At 39.6% G+C, this 24,298-nt stretch overlaps 1 protein-coding gene across 1 annotated transcript in view; it reads right to left on the bottom strand.

The window, feature by feature from the left end:
* LOC120438303 overlaps positions 1 to 20,841 on the bottom strand; it is a 37,379-nt gene extending 16,538 nt beyond the window's left edge. Inside the window, exons 1-4 of the mRNA XM_039608714.1 lie at positions 20,610 to 20,841; positions 19,202 to 19,534; positions 17,197 to 17,529; positions 2,457 to 2,789 (exon numbers count right to left, since the gene is read on the bottom strand). Coding sequence (XP_039464648.1) covers positions 2,457 to 2,789; positions 17,197 to 17,529; positions 19,202 to 19,534; positions 20,610 to 20,679 — 1,069 coding nt within the window. The 5' untranslated portion in view covers positions 20,680 to 20,841. The remainder of the gene's footprint in view (positions 1 to 2,456; positions 2,790 to 17,196; positions 17,530 to 19,201; positions 19,535 to 20,609) is intronic.
* Positions 20,842 to 24,298: the final 3,457 nt, after the last annotated feature.

Raw genomic sequence — 24,298 nt, 5'->3', positions numbered from 1 at the left:
ATTTTTTTGCTTAGAATTGAGATCACGATTCTCCCACGATTTTCTTTTCCAATATAAATATTTATTGCACTTATTAACTGCACATCAACTTCGTAACAGTTGAAACTGAACATAAAAACAATAAATAAACATAAAAACAATAAATGCCTCACATTTTGTTGTTGCCACAAAATGTTGTACTGCTTGAAATTCCGTCTCCACCGTTGCTCGACACTGCGTGTATAGAGCAGGAAGTGCAACAATAGAAAAATAGTTCCAGGACGGCACTGTGTAGCATTTGTCTAGGGCAGGGGTCAGCAACCTTTAACACCCAAAGAGCCATTTGGACGCAATTTCCATGCAAAAGAAAACTCTGGGAGCCGCAAATACTTTTTGACATCTAAAATGAACATAACACTGTATATATTGTTTGGTTTTTTTACCTTTATGCTTTGTGTAAACAACTAAGATGTGTTGTTTAAATGCATGAAGTGCTACAGAGAAAATTACATTTTATTTATGTAATTAACACATTTTGAACTTTGCAAAATTCCGCCTAAGTATGTATTTTACCTGGTTAATGTGTGTGGCGGGGCGTGGACTGCAGCGCCGCTGCAGGGGAGGCGGACACACCTTAGCGGTACCCGCAATACACGCCTCGCCACCTATGCTGTTGTGTTGGTGTGTGTCGGGCTGTGAGCTTTAACACTGGCTGTATGCGTAAAGCAACCGTGCGTGAAAAGTGGTCAATAAAAAGATGCTGAAAAGCGTGTTCATGGAAACATAGTCGGGCCTGCCATGATATGTTTACAATGGGACTTACGCTCCTGATCCTCTGCGGATCTGTACGAAGTCACTTTCATCTTTACGCGCGACTGTAAGCTGTCGTCTGTGAGGCGTGAACGTGTTTGTTTTTGGAGAACAGCTGTTGACATAATGTGGATCTGAAGATCCATAATTGGCCTACCTGGGGTTGAAAGTCTTGCACGGCGTTTAGGTGGGTATATCGGCTTCCGCAAGTGTGACACTTATTTTGATTGATCAAAAACTAATAGAATATAATTTTATATTTATATTTCAATATCACAATAATCTTCCAATTTAGAACTATGAGTTAAAAAAGAACTAACATAAATAAAATAGACTTTAGCTAATTACTTACAGAAAATTATTTATTTCCCCAAACCATGTGGAGCCGTAGAAGGACTAAAGACTCGCATGCGGCTCCGGAGCCGCGGGTTGCCGACCCCTGGTCTAGGGTGCTGATCATTTTCCTAAATCCCTCGTTTTGCACAGTGTTGATGGGAGCCATATCTTTGGTCAGGTGATAAGTAATAGCCTCCGTAATTTCTTTGTGCCTGCGGGAGTTTGACGTGTATGGGGAAGCGCTCTATAAGGTTCCCGTTATTGATGTTTGGGTGGTTGACCGGGACAGATTTTCTCCTGTCACTTTCTCGTCATCGTGTTGTTTTTTTTTCCTGCCAATTTGAGCATCACGGCACAGCTTCTGTATCACGTGGTATAAGGCTCCGCCCTTGTCATTTGTTGAGCAGGAAGAGTGAGCGCTTGTCCGGATCAAAATGCGGTACAATCGTCGTCGTCTGTTTTTTTGTTTTTTTTTTAAATGTTCTCATTTGGAAATGAGATCGCACATAAGTATGAATCGAGATTGCGATTTTCTAACGATTAATCTTGCAGCCCTGGCAGATTGCCTTCTGAAAAAGGAGCTCCTGCTTTCAAGTTATATAAAACATTTAAAGAAGGACAATGGAAATATGGTTATGACAAACAATATTAAGCATCTATATGATTGAAGTTAAACTAGCTTAAAGTCTGTTTCATCACAGAGTAACAGAGTCCTTTAGCTGCTCCCTCTGATCCAACCTTTGGTCTCTAAGGAAGAGGCTTCAGGGAGATGTTTGCTACGTTGGACTGTAGGACCATCAGAAATGTGTGCAGTAACAAAACAGGCAGCACTGAAAGGAGCTCTAAGTGTTTGTGTTGTTCAATGATTTGTGCACAACAACAAAAATGGGACCTCTCTCATCCATCAGTCATCATGTGGACATTTTTCTGACACACTTTGAAGCTGATGGACGTTTTGTGTCTGCACTAAGTACGTTTTCAGCAGCTATGGCACCGGCAGGATTCACTTTCACAGACTCACAACCACCAGCTTCACCCCTCCCCTCCCCCTCCAGCTGTAGGCTTTAACATTGAGTTTCCCCACACATGTTTACAGACGAGTTAGAGAGCAAGAGAAGAAGAGACTGATTCATAAATGTCTTTGTTTCTGCTCTAACCTTACCCAAACAATGCTGCTCTACAACTCTAGACTACCAGCCACAAAGGCAACAGCTGGAGAAACATCTGTCTACCTCTGACACCCACCAGCTCATCCATACAACAAACACACATCAACAAGCAGGAAGCAGCTTCACCTCTGATCACACACGCACTCAACTCTACTCACTCACCTGGAGGAACTCTCAAATAAATTAAGCTGATGAGCTCCCATGAGCGTGTTTTTTCCATGAAGACAAGACACTTGTATGTTTCAGCGTCATTAATCGTCACATCCTTCAGAATCAAAGACACGTCTCCATCCTTCATCTGTCTGTCGTGCAGATCAACCCGGTTCTTAAATGATGGATGCTGGTTGTCTGGATCAAAATGACCATCCTCGTACAAAAGCACATGTTCTGGCAACAGGTCAGCTCTAGTCCATAGCACACGCCTGATGTTGTTTTTTGGAGCTCGACATGTCAGAGTGACGTCCTGTCCAGACTCAGCTTTGAGAAATTTTTGTTCTGAAAGATTAAACAACACAGACCAAAGAGATGTTAAAAGTAAAAATATTAAATAATTACTTTAAATTAATTACTTCAAATAAAATTAATTAAATAAATAAAATTACATTAAATGTTTTATTTGTTTCCTTTTTTTTCTTTTTTTCTTTTTGTTTCTATTTGCCATCATAAATATTGTCTAAAGGTGAAGAAAGATGCTCAACGGATTTACTTTACCAAATGGACCATTCCAGCCTTGCAATAATGGTCTATTTGATTCACCTTTTATTGTGTTTTTTATGTTTTTTTTACTTGCTTAATACGGGAGAGGCTTCACTGGGGAAAAGAAAGGGTAGAAAGAAAGAGGGAAAGAAAAACAGCAGGGAAGATGGACAGGGATAAGGGCAAAAAACAAAAACCAACAAAATAAGCAGACAAAAAATACAGATATCAATCGCCTGGATCACCTGTTGAGAAAGAAAAAAGAGAAAACAAGCAGAACAAAAAAAAGAGCGACATAATAAACAACATCACAATGATATATGGGAATATACAGTAAATACTAAATATTAAACATTATTGTGCAGCACGTCAGATCGACAGTGCTTTAAGGTAGGAGCCAAAAAGGGTGTAGTTTGTTTGTGTGAGCACCCGTGTGTACACCTGGGAGCATGGACACGCTTGTTTTTAACCCTTTAAGAACTAACATAGAACCAAGTCCACCAGAGCTTATATTGTATTTTTACATGCTATAGTGCCATTTTTGGGAGCGTTTCAAGTTGCTATACATCAAGACTACAGCCCAAATTTAACCACATGTTTGCATTAAGTGCATAGTAATTACATAAATTGCAAAAAATGTGCAATAAACTACAAAAGATGTTGAAAATTGTTTTTGTTTTTTGTTATATAAATTTCGAGTTAGAGAAATTTAAGAGGCTTATTCCTCAAAACTGTAAATACAAAAATGTTGCACAAAATAGTTACCACCACAGGAAATTTATTTTAAGCGTCTTCATAGTTTTATTTTTGAAATACACCAATTTTTATATACTGCAGAAGAAACGAAAAGAAATATTATAATGCAAATTTGCAAAAAAACAGCATATGCATCAAAATAAACAAACTATTTCCAGCAGTGCAATTTAAGTTCTAAGCATCCCAGAAACGACACAGAAAGTCATACATAACTTATATATAACTTACATATATATATATATATATATATATATATATATAGGATTATGAGGCCTATAATAACAAAAAAAACAAAATTACATTTCAGCGAAAATGACATCACTTCCGGTTTCAGGCAGCTAATGGCGGACATACGATAGTTTGTGCTGACGTCTATTCCAATGTAGGAAGTGTTACGAACAGCTGATCGGATCGGCAAAGCCTGTTTCTGGAATTTTAGGTTCTTGTTGGTGCAAGTGCTTTTTATGCAATTTTTGCAAAACTACATGTGGAAGGAAACTGTGACCTAGGACAAGTTGATGGCATAAGATGTAAGTACAACTCCTCTGGTTTCATATGCAAAAAAACAAATAAAAAAAATATTGCTCTAGCTTACGTGGTTCCGGTTCTACAGGGATTTAAAAATAGTTACGCAAAACGGAGCGTGCCCGCTCCGACCGGTTTTAAGGGGTTAGCTTCCATGTGTTCCTAACTCTGAGAAAACAAGCTCCGCAGAAGCTAACCTCTGCCTGAAGATAAGAGCTGTGTCCCAATTCAGGGTATGAACGCTTGAAGTACTCATTTCAAGTGTGATTACGTCACCGCCACGCGAAGACGGCTGTCCCAATTCAAAGTGTACTTCAAATGCATACTCCAAATGCGCCGTCGATTTCCCCAAATATCAAGCGTGGTCCGGTGCACGCTTCGTGGCCCCATATATCCCACAATTCATAGTTTTTAATTCGTTTGCATTCCCTTGGCTGCTCCACTGCTCTGTCCGTTTTGAGGAAGGTTTCCCTTATTTAATAACACTGTGCAAAAACCACCTTCGCTCCGTTACAAATACATATAATATTGGACATATTATATTTACATTACCACAGTTACAGTGGGGCAAAAAAGTATTTAGTCAGCCACCGATTGTGCAAGTGCCCCCACCTAAAATGATGACAGAGGCCAGTAATTTGCACCAGAGGTACACGTCAACTGTGAGAGACAGAATGTGAAAAAAAAAATCCATGAATACACATGGTAGGATTTGTAAAGAATTTATTCGTAAATCAGGGTGGCAAATAAGTATTTGGTCACCTCAAACATGGAAAATCCCTGGCTCCCACAGACCTGTAACGTCTTCTGTAAGACGCTTTTCTGTCCCCCACTCGTTACCTGTATGAATGGCACCTGTTTGAACTCATCATCTGTATAAAAGACACCTGTCCACAGCCTCAAACAGTCAGACTCCAAACTCCGCCATGGCCAAGACCAAAGAGCTCTCGAAGGACACCAGTAAAAGTATTGTAGACCTGCACCAAGCTGGGAAGAGTGAATCTACAATAGGCAAGCAGCTTGGTGTGAAAAAATCAACTGTGGGAGCAATCATCAGGAAATGGAAGACATACAAGACCACTGATAATCTCCCACGATCTGGGGCTCCACGCAAGATCTCATCCCGTGGGGTCAAAATGATCATGAGAACGGTGAGCAAAGATCCCAGAACCACACGGGGACCTGGTGAATGACCTGCAGAGAGCTGGGACCAAAGTAACAAAGGTCACCATCAGTAACACACTAAAACGGCAGGGAATCAGATCCCGCAGTGCCAGACGTGTTCCGCTGCTGAAGCGAGTGCATGTCCAGGCCCGTCTGAAGTTTGCCAGAGAGCACATGGATGATACAGCAGAGGATTGGGAGAATGTCATGTGGTCAGATGAAACCAAAGTAGAACTTTTTGGTATAAACTCAACTCGTCGTGTTTGGAGGACGAAGAATACTGAGTTGCATCCCAAGAACACCATACCTACTGTGAAGCATGGGGTGGAAACATCATGCTATGGGGCTGTTTTTCTGCCAAGGGGACAGGACGACTGATCCGTGTTAAGGACAGAATGAATGGGGCCATGTATCGTGAGATTTTGAGCCAAAACCTCCTTCCATCAGTGAGAACTTTGAAGATGAAACGCGGCTGGGTCTTCCAACATGACAATGATCCAAAACACACCGCCCGGGCAACAAAGGAGTGGCTCCGTAAGAAGCATTTGAAAGTCCTGGAGTGGCCTAGCCAGTCTCCAGACCTCAACCCCATAGAAAATCTGTGGCGGGAGTTGAAAGTCCGTGTTGCTCGGCGACAGCCCCAAAACATCACTGCTCTGGAGAAGATCTGCATGGAGGAATGGGCCAAAATACCAGCTACTGTGTGTGCAAACCTGGTAAAGACCTACAGTAAACGTTTGACCTCTGTTATTGCCAACAAAGGTTATGTTACCAAGTATTGAGTTGTATTTTTGTTATTGACCAAATACTTATTTGCCACCCTGATTTACGAATAAATTCTTTAAAAATCCTACCATGTATATTCATGGATTTTTTTTTTCAGAAAATGCATTAACTATACTAACCCTACATGCATATACACACAGGGCTCTAGATGTGACCAAATTTTTTAGTGGTGTGACTAAAAAAAAATTAGTGTAACAAACAACCAACAACAAAAAGAAATCTCTCCCTGTGGTCACCAAGAGACACACATTATGCCCCTGTCGTGAACTAAACCTTTCGGAGCTTTCGGAGCTCAGCAATTCTGATGCGTCGGGTCCGCTCTGTGTTTAACTAAACCTCTGTGTTTAATTAATTAAACCAGCAGCACAAGAAGCAGCAAACTACACTTCACATTTGATAACAAATTTCCCACGTGTGGGACTAATAAAGGTTATCTTATCTTATCTTATCTTATAAATGGGGTCATGAATTCCCTCTGAGTTTTGCTGTTTTGCTTCCACCACAATAAAAATCACACTTCATGAATAGCTCTCTCCCTCCCTCCCTCCCTCCCTCCCTTTCCCTTTCCATCTCTCTCTCTCTGTACTTCAAGAAAAGTTTCTCGTCTCAAATCTCTGTTTTCTGCATTATTCATTAGCTTATTACACACCAGTCTACCGTTGTTTACAGCGCCGTTAGCCGCTATCTTTTTCTTTTCTTTTCTTTTCACTTAAATGATCCCGGACAAGAAAACTTAAGGTCTGCTGTTCAATACTGAAGAAATTTACACTTTTTAAAATTATGCAATATTGCACAATAATTTTAAGGTTATCTGCTATGAAAAGCCAGACCAGAAAAATCTCCTTCATGTTTTTCTGTGTTTTTTTCTCAGTTACTTTGACACAAAGTCATCTGCTGTGATGTTCACTATTCTGATTCTGAAGTTCTGACTGTCTGAGGCAAAATTGAATCGAATCAGGACTTTGAAAACCGGAATCGAATAGATTAAAAAAAAAATCAGTGATGATACCCAGCCCTAGGCCCGACAGAAGTGGATGTAGCTGTGGGTAATAAGAAAAGATGAAAAGAACTATTGATAACTTTTTTGTTAAGTTAAAGCCTGATTCGCCTGAAATGGTCTGACATGGTGCCATCAATCTTTGAATGCTGAAAAAGCACCAGTGTATCCAGAAAACACATTATATGCTGCAATAAATGCACTGCCCAAGTGTCCCCTCTCCCCACTGCCTTTCCAACAGCATGCAACATCAAACAGGTCATCAGAGGAGGTCGAGATGATGATTAGGTTTAACATTTTCTACAATATTGACAAAGAACATTAAGCACAAGATTGTTAGTGAATAATTTAGAAATGAATATTGTCTGTATGGACTGGACCCATTTAATTTGGCTGATGATTTGTTTTTTGTTACAAAGTTGAGCCTGCCAATTAGGTTTAGTATGATTTACCCGCCTCTGAGATGAAGAACACGTGTCATGACTTAACAAGGCCTTTCCTTTTTTTCCTTTCCTGTCTTTTCCTTTTTATTTTGTTACTTTGCTAGTGCACTGAAAGTTTTTTTTGATAATTTTTTTTCTGTCATCTAAGCAGATCTGAATGTTGTTGTTACAAACGGTTGCAAAGTGAGTTTCTCCAAAATCAAAATGGGCTCAGGAGAAAGCCACTCATCTGGGAAAATTAGAAAGCGAGTCCCTTTCTAAAAAGATTCAGCGAGGTAATCCAGTCTAAATTATTTTTCTTTTTGAAATGTCGTCGTTTTGCTGAGGGTGTAAACGAAATGTGACCATAAATTCCACTATCAGCAAAGAAAGAATCAATGAATGAATGAGTGAAAATCAAAAATGGGGAACTGACGTTAACCCAACGCCAATGTGACAAGGTGTGGGTGTATCTCTGTGTGTGTCTTCTGTTGCAGGAGCAGGACGGGATCACAGGAGGAAATTTGGATCACATGACTATGTGAACTTTGCAAATTTAACCTTTTTAGTTGTAATTTTTCTGGATGTTTCTGAATTTACCAGGGTGTGTTATTCATGGGCTTGTGTTACTCACAGAGATCATTGTGAGAAAGTGTGTATACACCTGTGCAACCCTAACATTAACATTTCTTTTCTGCAGCAGAGGATTAATCATGTGATTTGATCATGTGATTTACAGCAGGACACTGTGTACAGTGTGAGATATACTGTTTGAAACCGGTCTACTTCTTTTTACAGTAGAGTGTTAACTTTATGACCTTTATGACCCATCAATAGTGGTTCTGTGTGAAGCACAGATGCTAGGAGACTGTGGAATAGCTGACACCACTTTTCCCAAGGATGAAGATCACCTAGAGTGTGTCACTTTGCCATGGAGAGTTAATGCTCTGCAGAGATGCTCCTCTGCGAGGGAGAGATAAAAACAGAGAAGTATTTTGTCTACATTTTACATCATGTCACCTTATCTAAGCTGGTTGAAGTTTTGAGCCATGGGTGGACCTGACTCAAAAAGGGGGGAGAAGATCATAAACAACTTGAGCTTTTTAAAATTTCCTTTTAAAAATCTTTTTTTGCAGTGACAAAAGGGAGAGTTGTAACTGCTGATGATTGACCAGTTGCCTCTAACCCCCCCAGAATGCCTACAGTGAGAAGATTTTTGGGGGTTGATAGGAGTCATAAAGAAGAGTGTTTACCAGGCTACAGCTTTGAAGTTAGCTGAGAGCCACATGGACAAACAATAAAATGTCTATTTCTGTTTACAGTTGACATATGATTTTGAGAATGTTGATTCTTCTTGTTTGACTGTCGACATTCATTTGTTTACTTGCAGGATGTAGTTTACTGTGTATGAGATCAGTGAGAAGCAGGTTAACTGCTTACATGAATTAACAGTGAACTTTTTTTGCTAAAGGAGGTAAATGATGTGAGGAGCTGTGTATGAAAGAAGTCTACACTGACACTGTCAAAACAACGGTGCATAAGTTGAAATTTAAGTACTTAATGACAAAAAGGGGGAAAGGTTAAGTCAAATTGTTGAACGTTGTCATTTTGTTTCTTAAATTTGTAATTCTTAGTTCAAAATGTGTGATCGAAGACATTCCTTTGTCCCCCTCCCCAGCCTCTCGAGGTTCTGGGGGGGAGACTGTAGTGTTTTATCAAAGAGGCATCCCTTGTGAAGATTCTGTTTGTTGTTTGGTAAGCTTCCTTCCCTTTTATGGCTTCACCTTTGTTGTGTATGGTGAACCAATACGGGAATTGAACCATATATTGGGTGTGGGGGGGATTATGATCACAATTGTGATCACCAAGTCACTCACACAGACACACACAGACGTCTGTACACACATACACACACACACACACACACACACACACACACACACACAGTGCCTTGTCCTTTGTAACCAAGACGGGTTCTACAGTGGGAGGTGCTTCTGTTGTGTTGTGTATTGTAAAAGTTTTCAATAAACAGCTACAGCAACTCTCGATTTGCCCCAACAAAATTTGTAGCATTATCAGACCAGATGGTCGAAACTGGGCCTCGTCTACAGATGAACCTCCGCACAGCATTTATACAAGAGTCAGTATTAAATGTACATACAATTTCCAGATGCACTGCACGACTGGTCAAACAAGTAAAAAGAACCCCATACCTTTCAAGGAGACTTCATCCTCTTTTAACACTTACAGGTTCAAAATAGTCCACTCCAATATTTGTGAATGGAGCTGTGCCTGGCAGTACTCTCTCTTAAGGCAGATCTGCCATCTTTTGTTCAACAAACCTTCCTCTGTTATGTCTACACAGGATGCAACGAGAGATGATTTTCCTGGCAGCAGAATTTGCATTTAGTATCCAGTATTTTTGTCTCAGTTTTGAAAGCATGTGCACTCCTCCTGCATCTCCCAACTTTTGATGCATATGGCGTAAAATCAGTGTTAACACATGCATATACTTTGTCAAAAATTGCAGGATGCTTTACTTCCATAGGCATGGCTGCTTTGTTTCTTTATGACCCAGCCAAATTTGTTTTTTACATCATAAGGACACCACCCTCCACACTGTTTATCACCTTCCATGGCTCTAAAACGTTGGAAGCATCAGTGTCTATCAGTAGCTCCACATCTGGATCGATGTTGTGTTTAACAGGTTTAAGATGAGGCCACTGATCGATGTCGCCTTGCTGGGGAATACACAGACCGTAGAAACTGGCATGATCTTTTGAGTCAAAACAACAGGCAACGCCATGAAATCATTTGATTCCAAATCAGACACTTCCAGACCAGACCGAACTCGTGCACAATCCTATTTTGACTCATTGTTCTCAAAAGGATTTTGGTCTTTTTACCTTTTAGATTCAGTCCTGTTGCCAGAGTTTCTGTACAGAATCTACCTGAACTTCCAGGATCCAAAAATGCCTAGGTTTGCTTGATTTTATTGCTCTTTTGGCTCTTAACTTGAACTGGAACGATAGGAAAAAACTGCATCAACTTCATGACCGGCCCCAATATGCCCACATGTCTGAGTGGTGGCAGTTGTAAAGTTGACATAGGAGCTTGTCATCTGTTGAGTTTGTTCTGCGGATGCACCTGGATCTTTTCGCTCTATATGAAGAACCCCTGGGTGCTTTTGGTGACACACGTTGCAATCCAAACGACTCCTACAGTCTTTGCTTGTGTGACCAACTTTTAAACAACCAAAACAAATTCCCCTTTCCTTGATAAAAGTCAACTTATCCCGATGCATTTTAGCTTTAAAGTGCTTACAATTCTCTAGTAAATGATTGCTGTGTGAACAAAACAAACAACTATGCAGAAGAGTGGAATTTGTTCTGCTTCCAGTTGATTGAGTTTGGAACTGTACTGACATTAGTGGCAAAACTACTTCCCTTTTTTCTTTGCTTGGTGGAACTTGAAACTTTAAAGCTGCTTCCAGATTGGGAATCTTGGATGTTGCCAAACACTGGATCTGATGCCACTTTCACCTGTTTTATTATAAAGGCAACGAGATCAGTGAACACTGCTCTGTAACCATTTTGTTCCTGCAGTTCATAGGCAACAACTCTCCATTTTTCCCTCAATTTGTATAGAGGTTTCATAACAATCATTGTCATGTTTGAGGGCAAATCCAACTCCTTCATATAAACAACTTGCTGCGTTAGATTCGAACATCCTTGAAGAAAAAGAAAGAATGACTGAAGACCTTTCACATCCTCGCTTTTAATAGGTGCCCAACTCACAATCCTCTCCATATATGAAGAGGCATTTTTTTTTCATTCCCAAAATGTTCTTCAAGTCAAGAAGATGTTTGGCTCTGGAATAGCCCTGCTCAGGAACTAAATGCTGACAAGTGAACTGCTCTAAAAAATGCAAACAGTCGCTCCAGTTATCAGTTTTAGCTTCCACTCCATTTTCAAAGGCATCCATAAATGATCTGTACTGTAAAGCGTCTCCATCAAACACAGGGATGTCTCTGGCTGCGAGGACGGAATATAAGTTTTGTTTTACAAGCAAAGTAGTGATGTTATTTTGTTTTTGCATAATATTTACAATCTCATTCGTGCAATTCTCAGTCAAAGTAGGAGACTGAGGATGTGCTCAACTTCCGATACCGATATGTAATATCGGATCAGTCCATCTCTAATCTAGACACAGGCACTGGCTTGGAAGTGAGCGAACTTTTATTAACACAGGTGGCACAAACAGAAATACGGCGAGCAAAGCAAAACCTAAAACTGACCTAAACTGGGAATGACTAACAAAACAAACCTGAATGGACGATTCCGGGAGAAAAGGCAGGGAAGAAACACAGACGGACTAGCAACTAACATGAGTGATCACACACTATAAATACACAGAAGGGAACGAGGAAATTACATACAGGAGGGAGGCACAGCTGATTGTAATCAACAAGACGAGACAGGGGAAACGCAAACTGAACACACTGGCATAAGACACAGACTTGTTTATGTTTTTAAATCCATTTTGCGCACAGAGGCATTTAAAAAATATGTATTGATAGCAATGTTGAATATTATTAGACAGGAAAAAAACCCAACTACATGTTAAATAATTACACCGTGACGCCTCTGCCTTTCTAAATGGGACAGTAACTGTGTGTGTGTGTGTAAGCGTGTAAAACCTGAAGATAGAGACAAAATACTGTTAATCTGACTATCTGCCATTCCTCTCAAGTAAACAATAATGTGGCCCACAGCGTGACCTGGAAAAAGGCACATACCTTTGACGTTGTGTGATGAACTCTGTATTCCTCGTCCACACATAAACACAAAAATCTAAATTTTCGGTGATTCGAAACACCGTTTACGTGTGTACGAAACAGCTGCATTTTCAAAAATACCTGTGTTGGTGCGGGCATAGCGTAAAAGAGTTAGTACTTTATTTTCTTAGTACCTGTAATTTATTGCAGATTACTTGCATTTGCTTAATTGTTTACTAAATGTTTGAGGTGTGAAATAAACCGCAATGGAGCAAAATATGGGTGTGCTCCAGGACAGATTCAAAAACACAGACTGGAATACGTTCACCCACACAGACTTGGACCAGTACTGTAATCTAACTAATTACTATTCCTATCGTTACAACGCCGTTACAGTTACTAACAAGAAAATGCGGTCCGTTACTATTTTTCAACAAACAGACAGTTGAAGCTGTGTTCAGCTTACCGCATCTTATATCAGCTGCACGGAAGTAGCTGTAAGTAATCTGGACGCTACAGCTTTAAGCAGCTGCGCGCTCCCGCGGACGCTAATCACGATCACTGTCTAGCACAACACCTGGAGCTCAGGGGGCAAAACAATCACATGAGTGCTGCTGTTTGACTGAGGAAGAATAAATTAGTCGTGCTAAGTCAGTCACATGACCACTTAAAGACAAAGCAACAAGGTGACATATACCAGTTTATAATTTCTGTTGACGGGCCACGTAAAACCAGAGTCATGATAAACAAGAGAGAGGACAAATAGTTTTGCCCTACAGGTCAGTGTTTCCCAGCTCTGATGTTACTTGAAAACTACAGAAAAGCAAAAGCACAGATACTGAGTGAAAGACAGGATACAATAGCACTATTTACACACATGAAAGTAATCAGGTGAATTGGACATTCAAGATTCAAAATTTTCATTTGCCATTTGCACACAGGACCAACAGTCCATGCACATTGGAAGTCTTGTGCAGAGCTCTGTAGGTCAAGTCACACTTTTTACAAGATAAAGACAAAGCAACTAAAAAAGGAAAATAGAAATACAGTAAAGAATGGAGCAATCATAGTATTTATCCATCCAGCAGGGGGCGCTGGAGCCTATCCCAGCTGTGATAGGGTGAGAGGCGGGGTACACCCTGGACAGGTTGCCATTCTGTCGCAGGGCTAACACATAGAGGCAGACAACCATTCGCACTCACATTCACTCCTATGGGCAATTTAGATCAATCAATTAATCCATCCCCACTAACTGCACGTCATTGGACTGTGGAGATATATATATATATATATATATATATATATATATATATATATATATATATATATATGAGGCGTTTATTCCTAAATAGTTTCAGTCACATTACCGCTAGCAACCACTCTCTGCTTATGAGCTAAAATAAAAAATAAAAACAGGGGAAGTTTTAGGAGTGACGGGGAGAGTGAGACACAGCAGAAAAAGAGAGAGAGCGAGTTTTGAGATGTGAGAGATTTGTGACGTTTAGCGTGTTTGGAGTGTGAAATTAATGTGTCGTCTTGTGTAGTTAGTGTGTAGTGTTGTGGATAGTTGTGTGTTGTGTGTCAGAACAATGAGGCGACTGCTGTCTCCAGGTAGAAACAGGAGTGATACACCTGCTGCTGTCAGACCTGCAGGTGTCAGGCTGTGATGTTCGCCTTTATAGTGGACAGAAATTATTTTTGGAGTGGCACAAATAATTGACTATGTGCACGAGAAAATGCTAACTTCCTGGTTTGAGGCCGGATGTGGGGTTGCACATTTCCGGTAGCTTTACTTTGCGGTAAATCGCTACTGCGAAGATATACTCCAAAATCATGTCCAAAACTTGAAAACGGAAAGATTGCGTTAAGTTCCAAAGAGCAGAAGGTGGGAACACTCACCACTGTTGTGTCACAAAAAATCTAATGATAGATTTTGACGTTTAACAACTTAAGCCCCACGCCCCCGGTACCTTGGTCAAAAAGGAGGAGATCACGTTTAATCGGTTATAACGCGGGTTGAGAAATATAAGTCCAGACATGTGTGGTATCCACAGAAACCTCAGAATCTCAGCTAAAATGTCATATAAACAATTTCTACAACCACCAAACACACCGAAAATAAGCCGCGATTAAATGAGCAGTTACGTAAATGCGCAGAAGTCCGCTAAACAAACAAAACCGAACCAGAAATTCTTCAGACTTCATGTAAGTAACCGGTTAAAGATAGGCTGGTTAGCTCCCAGAGCTATCACTGACTCCACACACCAAGTTTCACCACGATCAGACCAAAATTCACTGACTTAGCCGGAAAAGAAGACCACAAAAACACACAGCGGCGCAAATGCGCTAAGACAGAAATTGGCTTACCGCCCCGAGTATTTTCGCCGGTAGCCGGTAACCACGTGATTGACGTTTAAAGAGTTTAGATCGATCGGTTGTTTGCATCACTCAACACAAGCAGAACTGCATCACTGCAGCATAAGACACATCGTCCACATACAGAAGCACATCTCTGTATAGTGACTGGTCTTATTCTTTAAACAGGCAAATGTTCAGCATTCAAACTACAGGTGAACAACAGTCACAGATGTTTCCCGTTATGTCCACACCTACACAGCATGTTAACAAACCGTGAAAAAAGCCACACAAAAAAACTGAACGATTGCTGGTGAGGGTTTCTATACATTAGTATGTATGAAGGGTATGTTGTGAATTACCTTCAAAATTACAGTGGTCCCTGGCTATAACATGGTTCACCTTTCAGCTCGCTGTTTTGCAGATTTTTTAGTGCAGGTTTTCATGCTTATTTTTATGTCCTGCGTCCTGATCGCTGCAGATGATCTCCCCCGTAACGTCTCTCCTGTACAGTACAGAATCGCTGCATCGATGCTAGCAGTGTGACTCTGAAGTGCAGTACTGTATGTCTACGATGTCCACGCATCAAAAAATAAAATTGGCTACTTGATTTCACCTATCGCTGGCTATTTTTAGAACATAACAATAACAATAACAATAAACGAACAACAGCTGAGAAATATAACATTTGAATCCCTTTTCTCTTTTGCTCTGAGGCGTGGGGCAAAATATCGACAAGTCCATGAACATAATTTACAGTTATATTGGGTAAATGACCAAGACATCTATAGAAATCTAAATCGACGCTTAATTCATTCAGTTGATTAACTTCTTTTTGACATTAAACAGGGCGCGAATAGGACACCGGAAACAAAGCTCCACACAGGATTTTCCGCACCGGAACTAGCATATGCTATCGTGCACATAGTCAATTTGTGAGGGATCTTATTGAAGAACAGCTGATTGTTTGTAAATAGTTTGAAATGGTTATTTTAAAAAATCAAGGTAAAAGGTAAATGGATGCAAATAACTTTGTTGTTTGCAAAACTTGTGCATATGATTTTAAAATTGACAATTAATATTTGCATTTAAAGTTATGAAATATTATTCATTAAACATCTTTATGGTTGTTACGGTAAGAATATAACTTTTGCCACTCAGATTTTATGTTTTTTTGTCTGATTTTAGATCAATTGTGTTAATACAGTATGTCAAAATGAGAACATGACTGTAAATTCAGACATGTGAGGTTGTGCTCAAAAGAAGGCAAAGTAAATAGTTTTTAAAGGTAAAATGTGGAGGGAAAATCAAAAGTAGTTAAAAATGGCCAATTATACCCTCAAAACAGCTGATCACGCTGGAACTCACAGTGCCCTGGGAAGAGCAGATTGAGGAGGCCAATGAAAGTAAATGTGGAAAGTACCAGGAACTACTGCAGGAGTGCAGGGGACGGGCTGGAAGACTTTCTATGAGCCCATAGAAATGGGTTGTACGGGCTTTGCAGGACGATCACTCTGCAAAGTCATAGACCAGCTGGGTGTGGCTAGGGCAGCCAAGAAGAGGGCCATCCAGGCTGTGAGTGAAGCGGCAGAGAAAGCCACAAAGTGGCTGTGGATTACGAGGGCTGATCGGTGGGTAGCTACTGGTAAGTTGCAAGTTGGGGCCTGATCACCCCTGGCTGGGTGGCCTGGCTGTGTATGATGTTGTGGGACCCAAAACACCTAATAATCCCAGAATACATCACTGAAGATGCGTACCAGTGCATCCAGGAGATGTGTCTTGTATAATCATGAATCAAGTGTCATTATATACTCTATATTGTTCTATTATACTCATTTTTATAGGTCAAGGCCAGAGTTAAGTGTTTATTAAGGTATTTATCACACAGATACATAATAAGTTTAGAGATTAAGTGGTTGTTAAAACAGGTTAAAACTTAGTTTAGGTAAAAATGTAGCTTGTTGTTGTTTTAGTTTACTGTGCTGAAATTGTTTTATGTAAGTGTGTTTATGTGTTGTATGACTGTGGACTTTTATTAGATAAATATGTAGGGATCATACATTGTTGAATTCTGAATATTGATTTGTAACTAATCAAATACGAAATAAGGGGCTAGGAACAGGAAAAGTGTAAACTTCATCCTACTCCTTTTCGAGCACAAACATTGTGTAGACATAGAGATAAACATGAAGGCCTGACGTTTTTTAAGTTTTGTTTTGCTTTTTCTTCTTTTCTCTTGTTTCAGGTATACTTGCATGTTTGAAATACAAGTTGTATTTATTTAAATGTGGGGTTTTTTTGTTTTTGATCGGTTATATCTGACCTAGTAAACGGGACAAACATGAAAATACGATGCTGTCCAAAGGTACACACTTAAATCAGAGTCTAAAGCTGATAAGATAAAGTTCAACTCTACTCACTTACCTGGAGAAATACTGAGGTAGATTAAGCTGATGAGTTTCAATGAGTGTGTTTCTGCCATGAAGCCAAGACACTGGTATGTTCCAGCGTCATTCATCATCACATCCTTCAGAATCAAAGACACGTCTCCATCCTTCATCTGTCTGTCCTGCAGATCCACCCGGTTCTTAAAAGATGGATGCTGGTCTTCTCGATCAAACTGACCATCCTGGTATAAAAGCACATGTTCTGGCAACAGGTCAGCTCTAGTCCAATATACAGCTCTGATGTTATTATTTGGAGCTCGACATGTCAGAGTGACGTCCTGTCCAGATTCAGCTGTGATGGTTTTGTGCTCTGAAAGAGGAAACAACACAGAGCAGAGAGGTTAAAGGTCAAAGTACATTTATGATCAGAATGACTTTAAATATTTTGTTTATTTCCTTTGACATTTCAGTTTTTAGTCATGTTGGATTTAATGAACCTCTGAACATCCACCCTGTCATGGTCCCCACGTCTCTCCAGCTGACCAACTGGTGCTAGGCAACTTGTTCTGTTTTTTTTTTTTTTTTTTTTTTGTCTGTGCTTTCAGTCTCTCTCTTTCAGATTCTGGGCGGTGCTCATCACAGGTTTTCATGTCTGCCTACGTACCTGTTCTTACTCACCACACCTGCTGCTGATCTTCTGCAATCTTGATCTCTTTTAAAATGGCAGTTCTGAGCTACTCTTCACCGGATCGTTGACTAATCTGTTTCAGTCAAGTTTTTCTGCAGTGATTTGAATCCTAGTGTTTATTTGCATCGGTTGTTAATAGAACTTTCTGTGTGAACAGATTCACCCCAGACCTGTCCACGTGACCTGAGTATCAAGGGAACAAAGGTTGGAGTGTGTGCGCGTGTGTTTGTGTGTGTGTGTGTGTGTGCGTGGTCATGTGAACTGTCACTGAAAAGAGATGAGTGGGACCCCTGAAAGGACAGACGTATGTATGGACGTTCCCTATTGCCCTTCAGACCCCAGACACTCCTCTTACTTTGTATATATAAGAAGTTGGTGTTTTGAACTGCAAATAAATCTCATTTTCTTTCTGCAAAATTTTACTAGTCTGTGTCCGACTCTGTTTTGAAGCTCTTTACCCGTCTGCTTCCCGTGGCTGTCATGGAGACCAGCTATTGCAGTTATTAATACAGCAGCTTCTTGCCATTTGTTGTGTTTCTTTTTATCGCTTTTATCGCTGTGTGACTATTTTCATGTGAAAGCCTGCGTGCGCTAGTACCGCTAGCCACTCTTACCCAGAATACTTTGCGGAATGTTGTCACATTTTCAATCTTTATAGTTATCTGATTTTTAATCTGAGTATAAATGTGATCAGATGAAGTGTGAGGTTGTGAGAAAGTCTCTGACTGCATTCATAGATGTGTCCTTTCAGCTGCTCTGATCCAACCTTTGGTCTCTATGAAGAGGCTTCAGGGAGATGTTTCTACGTTGGACTGTAGGACCATCAGAAATGTGTGCAGTAACAAAACAGGCAGCACTGAAAGGAGCTCTAAGTGTTTGTGTTGTTCAATGATTTGTGCACAACAACAAAAATGGGACCTCTCTCATCCATCAGTCATCATGTGGACATTTTTCTGACACACTGTGAAGCTGATGGACGTTTTGTGTCTGCACTAAGTACGTTTTCACCAGCTATGGCACCGGCAGGATTCACTTTCACAGACTCACAACCACCAGCTTCACCCTCCCTCCCCTCCAGCTGTAGGCTTTAACATTGAGTTTCCCCACACATGTTTACAGACGAGTTAGAGAGCAAGAGAAGAAGAGACTGATTCATAAATGTCTTTGTTTCTGCTCTAACCTTACCCAAACAATGCTGCTCTACAACTCTAGACTACCAGCCACAAAGGCAACAGCTGGAGAAACATCTGTCTACCTCTGACATCCACCAGCTCATCCATACAACAAACAAACATCAACAACCAGGAAGCAGCTTCACCTCTGATCACACACACACTCAACTCTACTCTCTCACCTGGAGAAACCGTTAGGTAGATTAATCGGATGATCTCCCAGGAGCGTGTTTTTTCCATGAAGACAAGACACTTGTATGTTTCAGCGTCATTAATTGTCACATCCTTCAGAATCAAAGACACGTCTCCATCCTTCATCTGTCTGTCCTGCAGATCCACCCGGTTCTTAAAAGATGGATGCTGGTCGTCTGGAACAAATTGACCATTCTGGTATAAAAGCACATATTCTGGCAACAGGTCAGCTCTAGTCCAATATACAGCTCTGATGTTATTATTTGGAACTCGACATGTCAGAGTGACGTCCTGTCCAGACTCAGCTTTGAGAAATTTTTCATCTGAAAGAGGAAACAACACAGACCAAAGAGGTTAAAGGTCCAAGCAAAATTATGATCAGAATGATTGACTTTAAATATTTAAATTTAAATCTCTATGTTAGTAGGGTAGACCAGGGATACTTGTAAAGTGGGTCAGTAACACTTCCAATTTCTCCAGGGCTAAGTTTCAAATTATGTGATTCATCCTGTACGTGCACAATTCAGTTCTTCTTTTACATGTGAAAAATCAGCACATTTTGTTAAACACAGCCATGATAAAAAGTAATGGAATTGCGATGCTGGTGCACAACTACATTTTTTCAGCTTCATTGTTATGTTCAAAATTGGTGCAAGAGTTGTAGGTTATAATGCCCACTGAGCCAATGAGGCCAAACTCAAGGAAGACCAACCAAAATTAATGAAATATTCAGTTGCAGAAAATTTCATAATTTGTCTTTTTTGGGGGGTTGGAATATGTTCAAAAGCTAAATTTCTGCATTCTGTCTCACACACACACACACACACACACACACACACACACAGCTACATAAATGGCTCTAAGTGCATTAATGTGTTGAATAAACAAAGATTACATGTTAATGTTATGTTATCTTTTGTTCTCTTATTTCATTGAGTTACTTTTCACCCCAGGATATGTTACAACTAACCCAGACTATTTCACTCTTTGTGTTTGAGACCATACCATGCAATGGGTAATTGTGCTGCAGAGAAAATAGCTGCACTATTTAATAGCAGAGACATGTAAATACTTCGCATTACATTTTGAATCCACTACCTTAAAAGAGCTCCAATTTACAGACAGAAATGTCAAAAATGTTACAACTATCCCCTAATACTATGGTTCTTAGTTTGCTATAAATCTCACATGATACAAATATATTTATATTTTATATTTTATATTACTTGTGAAATATATATATATTAAATATAATGTATATATCATATTTAAATAATATTCAATATTATTTAAATATTCAAAATCCAATAATATTCAAAATTCAATATTAAATAATATTGAAACAAAAGTCAGACTTTTTATTTCTCGTTACGTAAAAGATGAACGGGTAAATCTCACCTGCCGAGCCAAACACGAAGACACCGACAAACATCAAAGTGGAGCAGAGTGACTTTGTTACCGCAGACATCCGTTCTGCTGATCAGACCGTGATTCTGTTTAAATTGAGTGCAAAATAGATTCTGGTACACTAGTAAAATATGACTTTAAACCCTTAAAGGATCAAATAAAAAATTAAATCACTAACTACCATAACTACTTTCAGCCGGTCGCGGGAACTGTACACTTTTGAGTCAACGTCTCTTAAGGAAGTCACGGTATAGTTTCGACTCTTATGTTGGCGTGTGGGACGATCATAAATAAGTGCGTCATAATCAAAGCGGTGGAATGTAAAGCAGGTCTGGGAGTTTAACAAGTGTAAAGGTCAGTTTCTGTTTATTTATACAACCCGGTATAGCTCCGGGTAGTGTGTAGTTAGCGACAAACTGCACTTCTAGCTCAGATCGGTTTTTGTCGCGCACATGTGCAGAAAATGCAGGTCTCATTGAAATGTAAAGTTGCGTGCCCTAGACTCTAAGGAAATTATAATCTAACAAATTGCGGACCTTGAAAAGTACATATTTTAAACTGTATTTGATTGCTTAGTTTATATTTCGTTGTATTATTTCATTTTCATGATCATGTTTATATTCACATTTAACGTCTAAGAAGATGTATTTTGCGTTTTCTGATTAGTTTTCACTGTATATTGGCGTGAACACTGTTAGATTCTAAATGAATCTTGAAGCACAAAAATATAGAGAGGCTAAAACCATGTCTGATTTTGTTTAAACAATTATTGCACACTTTCTGTAAGTCCAATAAACTTCATTTCACTTCTCAAATAGCACTTCGCCTATATGATATATTTAACTGACATTTTTTATTGTAACAGACAACAATTTATAGAGGAAAATAATGACTATTAACAAGGTTGCCCAAACTTTTGCATCCACTTTATATATGATAATATATATTATGATAAGATATAATAAGTTTAACCGGGTATTGTAAGGGTGGTGAGTGTTAGGTCTGTCAGTCAGTTGCCCGTTCAAACTCAACACTTCCAGTTTACCGTCTCTTACAGAAGTGAAGTTTGATATTTTGGAGCGATAAAATTTGAATTTTCTACCAATGATTTCATGTTTCAGACTTTTCTGATTTAGAAGAAGAAGAATTCTTTAATTGTCCCACAAGGGGAAATTTGGTTGTATCAGCAGCAAAAAACGCACATAAACAAAAAAGAACAGGACACAGAACAGAAAACAAAAAACACATTTTGTATATATTTACATGATGGACAATAGTTACCAGAGCAGAGTACAGTACAGTTGCTAAAATTAGCGTACAGATAGTGTGCAAACAGAGCAGGATAAGCTGAGTAAGTAATGTGCAGTTATAACAGTAGAAGTTGTCTCAGCACTATGTAAACATCTATGTTTGTTGGGAGCAGTTCTGATTGTACAGTCTGACAGCTGCAGGGAGGAAGGACCTGCAGAAACGCTCCTTCATGCATCGAGGATGCAGCAGTCTGTCACTGAAGCAGCTCTGCAGTTCAGCAACATTTCCATGCATGGGGTGGGAGACATGGCTAACATGTCCAAGAAATCAAATGACATTTTAAATGAAGTCTCACTCATTTTTGAAAAAGTTTTTCTTTTCAAACATTTTTGTGAGTGGATGTTAAAGGAACTGTAACCATGACAACTGAAACCTTTCACCTAAAAGACTGAAAATGATTTCAGAAAAAGACAGCAAACACTGTTGTTCTTAAGCGATCTGTCAAAGACTCTTCTGATCATCAGGGTTGGAAAAAATCTGTATCGAGATAAAGAGTGTGAGTTTGGTATAATCCATCTGCTTTCTCTGTAAGTCAAAAGGAAACTACCTATGATGTATTCAACATGAGCATTTTTTTTAAAGCAAACAATTAAAAAGAAATGTAAGAATTCAATCCGTTCGTGAAATGTATCAAACAGCAGAACCTATTGACTCTTGTTTCACTTTGACATCCTGTTTGACAGGTAAAGCAGGTATTACAGTTACAGGAAATGGACTAGTTTCAAAGTAAAGAGATACATGTGTAGAGACAACCCTGTGTCTCAGTGAGTTGAGATAATGGTAACTTTATTGTCCAAAATGGGAAATTGATTTGATCTGTCAATACACAGAGAGACAAAAACAAAACAGACAGTAAAAAAAGGTCTTTAAGTTGTGTTGGAGCCACAAAGAGCAAATTTTTGTTCTTTATGTAGAACCAGTGAGTTTGTTTGGACTTTCCTATGAAACATCAGTGCAGGAGTCTCTCAGTACATCTGTTTACAGTGAGGGACAAAGAAGCAGCACAAACAGAGAAAACATGGAAAAGACGAGCAGCAGCAAATAGTCTGCAGGGAGAGAGCATGCAGCTGCTGCAGCACTTCCTGGAAATCACACGACTGTAATCGGGGTAAAGGAGAGTAACTAAGTACACTTCCTCTTTGTGATGGAGGTGATTTTCTTCTTCTTCACTATATCATGTCAGTTAAAGTCTGACAGTCTTCATTTCATATGATGTGTTTTCACAGATGAAACCAGCCAACAGTAAATCAAATGCTTCACATTAACTCCACATTCATCTGTAGCCAGTAACCTCTAAAGTGAAGCTTTAATCCTGGTTCAGGTGGGTTGACATTAAAAATCTGTTAATCCACTGATGATCACAGACTTCATTAACCTGTCAGATTACCTTAAAGAACTTATTGTTGTTGTGAAGGATCTCTGAAACTCTCAAACACTCTTCTGATCATGAATGGCTCAAATGATGCACTCATTCATTGTTGATCTGAATAACCAACATACAGTGTATTATGTAAATCTGTGGACAGCGTGAGTGATGGATTGGGATGTTCAGTGGCGATTTCCTCTTGTGAAACGCATGATCACAGAGTTTATGAGACTACTACACAGTGACTACCTGGACTTCACAGGTGATTGGATCAGTAATGGCAGTTAGTAATCATGAGTAATTATACACGTCTCACATGGTTTGTGGTTTATGGCTGGCGTCACAGTTTCGCTTTAATGTTAAAAAAACCTTGAGATATTCTACATAGTTTAAATAACGAGAAGTGATGTCAAACTGAAACCACAAACCTATCTGTTTTTAAATCAGTGAAGCGTTTGTTTATCTAACATCAGCTGATGGAAACTTCAGATGAACCGTATGAAAGAAACGAAACCGAAACAATCAGAGAAGAAGAATCTGTGATGTCAGAGATGTTGTACTCAGAAACAGTATACCTTTCTGTTACCATGGAAACCCATGGGACGAAGTGTGACTGGGGAAATTTCTTCCAGTTTAATTAATTTAAGTTCAGCCTTAATGTGTTATTCTGTTTTACACTTTAGTGACTTTTCAAATTTTATTTTCTACAAACTAAACATGTGAAGAGCTCATGATCCTGTTAGTCTAAGGAGCTTGGAAGGAAAAGCGTCTGGACTTCTTTGAGTTGCTTGAAGACGTTTCACCTCTCATCCGAGAAGCTTCTTCAGTTCTAAGGGTCAATGGTGGAGAGTCCCAGGGGAGAGGTGAAACGTCTTCAAGCAACTCGAAGAAGTCCAGACACTTTTCTTTCCAAGCTCCTTAGACTACGATGACCTGGATGACTGAGAACCTTCACAGACATGATCCTGTTAGCATCTCTGGGTCTGTTACCACTGTTCTGTTT

This window comes from Oreochromis aureus, linkage group 3 (genome assembly GCF_013358895.1).
Source record: "Oreochromis aureus strain Israel breed Guangdong linkage group 3, ZZ_aureus, whole genome shotgun sequence".
NCBI lineage: Eukaryota > Metazoa > Chordata > Actinopteri > Cichliformes > Cichlidae > Oreochromis > Oreochromis aureus.
This window is presented reverse-complemented; position numbering and strand designations above follow the sequence as displayed.